Here is an 8,538-nt window from a genome sequence, read left to right on the forward strand (position 1 = left end):
AGATATTAGATAAATAGATGAAGAAAGATAAAATTTGGAAAATATGCATGTCCTATATCAATGGAGGCAGGCAGCCGTACATACAGCACCAATTCCAAGCACCGCAAGGCGTTCAAACTCCCGAGATTCCTCGTCAGTTGTAAATATAAATCCGTAACAAAAAGCTGAGGGCATGGCATTTTTTATCTAAAAAGTTGTGTGGACGGGTTTTAGAGGAGGGAGAAGGATTATCTTAATAGAGACTGTCAGTTGTAACTTGGAAGTAAAGTGTGCGAGCGTGTGAAAGTTTTATGCAAAGTAGGAGAGATCACTATTATACTGGAGAAGACACGGTTCTTTACGAGTCACCGCGGTCGTCTCCTGCTCAGTTCTCACCCACCAGTCTCTTGCTTGCTTTGATGTCGTCCGTTTTACATATACCCATTGACAAGCACAGCTCCAGCTCATCCATCTCAGTTGCACCATCCTTTGCGCCACTAAATTGCAGTCCTGACTAGCTCCAGTTAATCCTCTCCCATTTCCACTCACCCCAGCCGATTGTGTTGGCGGTCAATGTCGTCCACCACTGGTCAGGCAGCTCCTAGTCCTAGCTCGCCCGCTGTGGCAAATGCAGCTCCTCCGCCGGCGACCACCATGGAGCCCAAGATGGACGCCGGGCTGCTAGCATTAGCATGTTCTGGCTCTTTCCACGATCTGTAATCATTCCTCGACGGGAAGCCAGCCGCCTACACCATCGGAAGCTCCGCCACCCAGCCACCTTCTCTGTACGCGGTTACAGTTGAAGGTGACACTCTACTCCATGTGGTCGCTGCTAGCCATGGCGACTCTGAGGACTTACTGAACAAAGCCAATCTCGTCTACAGCAAGGCACCGAGTCTCCTCTTTGTGCAAAACAATGGGGGAGACACACCCCTGCACTTTGCTGCACGGATGGGGAATATCCCAATGATGTCTCTTCTCATTGATCTTGCCAATGGTCAGGGCATTAACAATGGTAAAGGGCTGCTGGAGACACAAAACAAGCTCAAAGAGACAGCCTTGCATGAGGCCGTCCGCATTGAGAACAATGATATGGTCAACTTGCTCATGACCCATGCTCCAGAGTTGGCCACCATTCCTGCTGAAGGTACTTCGCCATTGTATCTTGCCATCTTAATGGAAAATAAAATCGTCGCCAAAACACTCTACGAGTTGAGCAGTGGGGTTCTTTCATACTCTGGACCGAATGGACAAAATGCGTTGCACATTGCTGTTCAGCGGAGCCAAGGTACCAACTTTAATCTGAATTTCACCTACCATTATTAGATATATGTAGTACTCCCTCTGTATCAAAATAGAAGACGTTTTTTTGAGACTATGATAGTGTCAAAAAAGTCTTATATTTTGATACAGAGGGCTACCATTTAGCATACATTTGCCTCATTACTATTTTACCATTTTCATCCAGGCTGTTAGTGTGTTGTTAGGTTCAAAATTTACCTCAATGAGACATTTAGGAAGGATATTTAGTTAGTCCTGAAGACCTGTCATCTTTTGTGGGGACGTAACCCTTATAATATGATTTCGTTAATGAGATTTAGGCGAACTCCTGTCGCAATAAAAGGAAAAAAACGATTCAAATTATGTGAAAGATGTAAAATTTAGATATTCCATAATCTTATTCGACCCAGAAGATGTATTGTATGCAACAGAGAAACTACTTTATTTCGCCCATACTGAATCGATTCTGATACCATACAAAACTTGGAGAAGAGGTGTATGAAGAGACTCTGTTTCATTTCGTCCAGTTTGCAACTCTTAGATCAACAATAAACAAAGTTAGTAGACTAAACATTTCAACTTCATGAACCATAACACTCCACTAACCACCGTGTGCAAAAATCTAGTGTACACGACCTTGACTTCGTATACTGATGCATGTACACATTTCCTTTAGCATCCTTTCATAGTGCTTTTTTTGCTCTCTAATATTGATTGGTTTAACATAAATACGCCACTCACAGATCTCACGAAGATGTTATTAGAATGGAACAATGACCTTACACTACAAGGGGATGCAAACGGAAGTATACCTCTCCAATTCGCCATTGTAAGATACAGCCAACCCATATGTTTAGAATTATTGAAAGTCAATCCAGATGCACTGTATCAACCAGACTCCAATGGATCATTTCCAACACACGTGGCTGCATCCGTTGGTGCAACATCGATCATCACTGATTTTCTTATGAAGTCACCCCATTGCGCTGGCTTTCTTGATGCTAGGGGAAGGACATTTCTTCATGTTGCTGTTGACAAAATGAAAATAGGGATTGTCGACTATGCTTGTCAAAACATATCGCTGTCATGGATTTTGAATATGCAAGACAAAGATGGGAACACTATACTGCACCTAGCTATAAGAAAAGGAAGTCTGCAGATGTTTGGTTCTCTGTTCAGGAATAGACAAGTACACTTGAACTTGATGAATGAGAAAGGGAGATATAGCGTGTCAAAATCTTCCTAATGGAACACCATATATCAATGGGGTAATATATATGAGCATTTTAATTTTCAAACACGGCGTTGGAGGTAAGCAAGTGTAATTGAGATTTGCATGGTTTAATATTTATTTATTCTAATTTTGTAGGAAAGTGAAGCACAAATACTTGGGGTACTCAACTATATCGGTGCTAAAAGGGGCATTTCTCTCCAGGGTTTCTTGAGTGAATATGATACTGACCAAGCAAGACAGGATGAAGTACATTTCTTGAGTCAAATGAAAGAGGGGACTCAAAGTCGTTGTATTTGCTCCGTCCTAATTGCAACCGTGACGTTTGGTGCAATGTTCACCATGCCTGGAGGTTATAGAGCTGAGGATCACACTCATGCAGGGTCACCAATTCTTGGTGGAACATTTGGTTTTGGTATATTCTTCATGGCCAACACGCTTGCCTTTGTTTTCTCGATCACAGCTACAATTTTTCTCATGTTTTCTGGAGATCCAACGGTACCCCTTGGGATCCGGAAAGTGCTATTTCGAAGGTCCATCCCCATCATATTGATTTCGGTATTGAGCATGACGCTTGCCTTCGCATTTGCTGCAGTTATCATGTTAGCTCCAGTTGCTCCTATGTCTGCATGTGCAGTACCCCTCAGCATTATTCTTGTAATGGGGTATAACTGTTGGGAAGTAGCAGTCAGGTATATTTCTCTGTTCACAGCACTCTGTAAGAGAAAGGGGATATGGTACGGGATAGTCTGGGCATCCCCATTTGCAGCTGTATTATTATCGTCCCTTACCATTGGTCTACTGTCGGTCTTTGTCCTTCCCCGGATGTATCATACTGGTGGCAAAGTGGAACCACCGGCACAACCACCGACACCATTTGCTTGAAGAGGGTCAAATAGGCCTATATTACATACATATTTACATACTATCTCTTGTAACAGTGGCTGTTCTCACACTACCAGTGGGAGAATTAGACATTTCTTCTTACAACAGTTTATGTTCTTGTACCAGTGTAAACAACGATTGATGTATTTGCCTGCAACTCATTTTGTCCCGTCTTTAAAAATACAAGGTTAAAGCTTTGAATAAACTCACAAAAATTACGAACCGGGACAGATTTTACATGTCCAAACCAGTGTTACAGCAACAGTCCTCTAGTGACGATGCATGATCTATCAAGTTAACTGACGGTTATGTATGACATTTGAAGAAACACCCATCAACATGGGTTGCAACAGATTCGGATTGAAGCCAGAGCAGAGCTGCAACCACACCGCTGTTTGCAACTCCTACGCGGGCGTGTCAGCTCACTGTCTCCGCTTGAGTCCTGTCTTTGCCGTTTCTCTTGCGCTTCCTATCCCTCTTCCTCTTCGCCTCGCCATCGGCCTTCGGACCCTGAAGGGAACATGTACTCATTAGTGCTCGTGCTTGTCAGATACATGTGCTTCCGGTGTAGAGTCATGCACATCCCAGTACAACTGAAATCAGGAGCTACAGCACAACAAAAAATGTGCAATGGGCTTCAGTAGCCTATCCAAGATTCAAGTTGTTGCATTATCTCTTATAAATCCTACTCTCAGTTCTACACCTCAATATAAGCCATGCAACTCCAAGCTTGCAGTTGAAACATTGCATTAGGCACATATAATCTGCATGTTTCAAGTATCACATACAGCTTACAGATGTAAATGCTGTCTAGCAATGATTAATTACCTGATTTTGAGCAGCTGACGGTTGGGGCTTTGGTTTCTTTTTCTTGCAGGAGAGTGGGTTTGGGCCCTGCAGAAGGACACAAATCAGCATCTCATAACTCCAAATATTAGTAATGCCCACTAAACGTGCATATGACGAATATCCTGAAAAACAGTTTATGCACATATTACCTTTGCTCTGTTCCTTTTAAACTTGCTTTTCTCCGCCACTCCATGTGTGCTTCCATCAACAGATGCCTTTCCTTCCGATGACGCCTTCAATAGCTTCTTAAATTCTGATTTTTCCATATGAATACGCTTCTCCCCATCCAACTGAGCAAACTTACGTTGCTGCATGGATGGTTGCTCAATAAACAGGGAGTTCTTCAGACCGTATATCACAGGAACACAAGGAACCTAGAGAAAAGTAAAATATGCATGAAGACACTGCTGCACGAAAAGTTGATAAGATAATATGGAAAAATAGATTTGTTTATGTTGTTTCCGTTAGATAGATGATATGATACTTGTCGGTTGTATTAATGTCCCTGAGCAAATTCTTGCACAAATAAAATCCAGGTGATAACACGGTAAAAGTAGAATGCTACAAAAGCATAGCAAATCTTCATACCTCTCGCAGCTTTGCCCGGAGACCAGAATCCTGGGTGGCGACAAAGTAGTTCTCCGGATTCTTATCACCAACCAGGGACAGGATACAGTCCACAGCACTGACCACTTTGTCATGCTCGCAACTGAAGATACAAATAAAATTCCAGAGGACAAACAATCAGCGCCTCCGCAAGTCACAATACTGCAAAACTATCCTCACTGAATGTAGTAGTACTATGAATACACTCAACACATCAACAGAAGTCTCTCTCAAAAAAGAAAAACACATCAGCAGAAGTCAATTGAACAATCCGTGTTTCAAACACCGGTAAAGCTACCCTTCTTGAAGGACTGAACGTAGTAGTAGTACTTCATACAAACTGAAAGAACAAAACCAATGTGCACAATTCTGGTACACGTTTTTCAGTTTGGCCATGAAGGTTCCTAGTTGGAAAATGGAACCAAGCTAACCAATGTGATCTGATTCCAATATATTATTTGCAGTTGGTAATATCGGAGGCAAACAAAACAGTGCCAGTTTACAGGATAAGCACAAGGAGGGACGTTCCAATTAACCAACAATTCAAATTGCATCTAGGTTTTCAGACAGCCCAAACCCAGATTGGCTCTAATTCTATGGGGTAACTAATACAGTACGATAGAACAGAGTGATTCATATTCGAAATTGCATCAACGACCAATGCAATTTCATACTAGAATTCCAAGACTGTAAATAAAATAGATAAAAAACAGGCGGATGCGGTCTTGTAAACGCTATGTTTGTGCAGCTGCCTGACTCACTTTTCAAGGAACATCTAGCACCACCAAGTTTGCCGACTGCACTTGTAACGATCTCCGGTGGTATTTTGTGCGCTGCAGAGGTGGAGATAGAGGTCGCAAAGATAGCCTCGGTTCAGTCATCATGGAAGTGGGAAGCCATGCCGCATGGAGACAATGCTTACCTAGTTTGTTTCCCGTCCCTCGAGATTTTGAAACGTGTAGCTGCTTTTGAGTATAATGTCAAATCTCACGACGTGAAGGTGTCTTTCAGTGAATGGATAGCTGAGGAGGGCACGTCTGTTCTTCCTTTGCAGCCTGTATGGGTTCACGTCACTGGCGTTCCACCACCTCTCCGCCATTTCCTTGGTTTGTGGGCAGTTGGATCAGTTATAGGAAATTGTTGGCGCCGCTTCTCGCGGCGCCGCTCTTCTTCTACCTCTTGCCTCACACAAGGAGACGCGTCGGGCGCGTCGGGACCGCGGGAGTGGACCGCGTCGAGGCGCTAGACCTGGTTGCGCAGATCACGTATGTGCGCGGCGGGAGCGCGGGCCGGGAGCGCGGGGACGTGGGGAGTGCACGCGAAGGGCACGACGGTCGCGGAGACGAGGAGGTTGCGAAGGACCTGCGTGGTGGCGCAGAGGTCGCGACGGCTTGGGGCGACAACCGTGGAAGGTGCGTGACACGTAGGCGCGGCGTGGCGGCTGCCTTGGCGGACGCGGAGGCGGCATGCGGTGAGCGTCTGGTGCTGTCGGGCTCGTCGGGCGCGTCGGATGCGCGTGAGACGTGCGGGACGCAGAGGGACGCCAGGCGTGTGTCACCGGCGGAGGAGGAGCTCGGCTTGTGTCGCCGGAGTCGTGATGGAGCACGGTACGACCGGCGTCGTTGCGCCAGGTCGGGTCCGCGGGCTGGGTCACACTCATGACGACGACAACGACGGAAGCTGCAACAACTCCGGCGACGACAAATCAAGATTATGGGGAGACTGTTAGGCATAATCTTGACATGCATAAGTTTGTAGCCGGGCCATGCATGATTGTTGGTTAAGACGGCTGGAAAAAATAATGTAGCCACCGTGTGATCACCAAGGGAGCCTGTTGGCAATAAGCCATGCTCGTGGGCGGTGGCGACCGGTGTGAGCGCTTCCAGATCGAGTCCGTGGCAGACGTGGACGCGTGTGTGCCATCGGGCCGGTTGGTGATGGCTGAGTCGTCCACGAGAAGCTGGCAATGAGCAGCAGCGTCAGGCATGCAGTAGTTGGGCAGCCGTGCAGTGCGGTATGGATGTGCATGTTGTTAGTTAGTTAGCTAGCTGGGTGGACAGCCCGGTGGTGTGGCCGTTGTGGGAATAACTGATGGATTAGTGGGCATGCGTGTACGTAGTGGTGCCGAGTTGTGTGGCTGGCTCGTGTGTGTGCCGGAGCTAGTTTGGGTATAGAAAGCCCCCTCATTGCTGTTTGCAGTTGCGCCGGTGGAACTCCTAGCCATGATGTAGCCTGTGTGCTGAATATAAAGGAGGCGTTTGGGCGCCGGGGCGTTGGTCGCCCGAAAAAAAGTGTGCTCTTTCTTCCACCTCCATCCGGCGTGAGAGAGAGAGAGAGAGCGGCAATAACATAGGAGCCACACAAGATGTTGATTTGGTTGCTTTGCGCCGGCATGGAATTATGCGAATTCAGGTGGCCGTTCATTCTTTGAATATTTTCTCCAAAAAAGATGGGTCTGTTGATGCTTCGGTCTCCTTGGATGTTTATGTTAAACTTAATGGCTATTCGCTTCGGTTTGTTCTGGAGGAGGATGACTACGTCCCGGATGTTGACTTTATCCCACAAATTTGGGAAAACCATGATGATGAATATGAGGACGGCGCTAACCGGAATGAGGATATGCCTGACAGAGATGATAGCAAAAGGTCTAAAACTGTCGAAGCTATTGGTGACAATACAACGTCGGATGCTCAAACAAGTTCCGCGGCTCCCATAAAGTCCGTGCAGAGATCAGTACAGGCAGCGGATCCGGGCTGTTCGGCCGGCCGGCCGGACGTGAATATAGCAGCAACGGGATTGCCCATAGCTGATGTTGCCCACGTGATTGATGTGGACCAGGAGCGGCCCATGGCTGCATGTGCCATACAGGCAGCGGCTGTGGAGGGCCGGCCTATGGTTCTTGGCTGCATGCGCCATGCACCAATCGCTGAGAGTGGCCCGGCCGCACATACAAGCCTGGAGCTCAAGCTGTTGTTGCCGTGGCCTTGCCGAACCCTAGCTAGTCCTCTCTCTCGCTCTCCTGTTGTGCAACGGACCGAGCAGGAAGAAAGGATGGAAGGGGTGGACACAGGAGTTTTTCCCGGGCGCTCGAACGCCCGGCGCCGCACATACGGCCTTGTATTCCACACGCAGAAAACTCAGCAACACACCGGATACATATGACCAGTTATATAGCCTAGCTAGCCCACACGACGCCTTAGCTAACTACCCACGCGCACACGCGCTCACCCGGCGACCTGGCCGCTCTCGTGCATGGGGCCATGCAGCTCTTCCACGAAGTCCACGCTGATCCGCACGCCTCACCTGCGCCTACTCGCCCCACTTCCCATGCTCCGCGCTCCATGGCTCCCGCACCCGCCGCGCACACACAACGCCGGATGCGACCGGGTCCAGCGCCCAGCGCGGTCACCCTCGCGCGCTCCTCGCTAACCACACAACACGGCCACGCACACGCGCTGACTCGCACACACACACGCATCACGGTTTATTGACTAACACAAGCACCCAGATGTTGCTGCCTCGATGCTGCATGTAGCAGCAACGCATGCTTCTGCCACGGCTTCGGCGCGGATAGAGCCGGTCGTGGGTCCTGTTGCGCCACTAGCTGCGCCTTCAGTTCATCGTGCTTCGATTTGCAGGACAGAGTCCTTGACGATGCCACCAGCCGCGGCACCGGCTCGTGCGGCTGTCGCTATGGTTCCTCTTGG

The 8,538-nt window shown here is 47.8% G+C and overlaps 2 protein-coding genes across 2 annotated transcripts; one reads left to right on the forward strand and one right to left on the reverse strand.

The window, feature by feature from the left end:
* The first annotated feature begins 508 nt into the window (after window positions 1–508).
* On the forward strand, window positions 509–2,506 carry LOC123176012 (homeobox protein Wariai-like). Its single transcript, XM_044590430.1, has 2 exons — window positions 509–1,267; window positions 2,004–2,506. Exons 1-2 carry the CDS (start codon window positions 931–933, stop codon window positions 2,504–2,506), a joined length of 840 nt encoding a protein of 279 aa, XP_044446365.1. The 5' UTR covers window positions 509–930.
* Window positions 2,507–3,793: 1,287 nt separating this feature from the next.
* LOC123176013 (rRNA-processing protein UTP23 homolog) lies at window positions 3,794–5,227 on the reverse strand. The gene is made up of 5 exons (XM_044590431.1): window positions 5,187–5,227; window positions 4,814–4,934; window positions 4,375–4,599; window positions 4,205–4,270; window positions 3,794–3,886 (listed from the first exon to the last, which is right to left on the reverse strand). Exons 1-5 carry the CDS (start codon window positions 5,225–5,227, stop codon window positions 3,794–3,796), a joined length of 546 nt encoding a protein of 181 aa, XP_044446366.1.
* Window positions 5,228–8,538: the final 3,311 nt, after the last annotated feature.

The sequence above is a fragment of the Triticum aestivum genome, unplaced genomic scaffold (genome assembly GCF_018294505.1).
Source record: "Triticum aestivum cultivar Chinese Spring unplaced genomic scaffold, IWGSC CS RefSeq v2.1 scaffold213248, whole genome shotgun sequence".
NCBI classification, from domain to species: Eukaryota; Viridiplantae; Streptophyta; class Magnoliopsida; order Poales; family Poaceae; genus Triticum; species Triticum aestivum.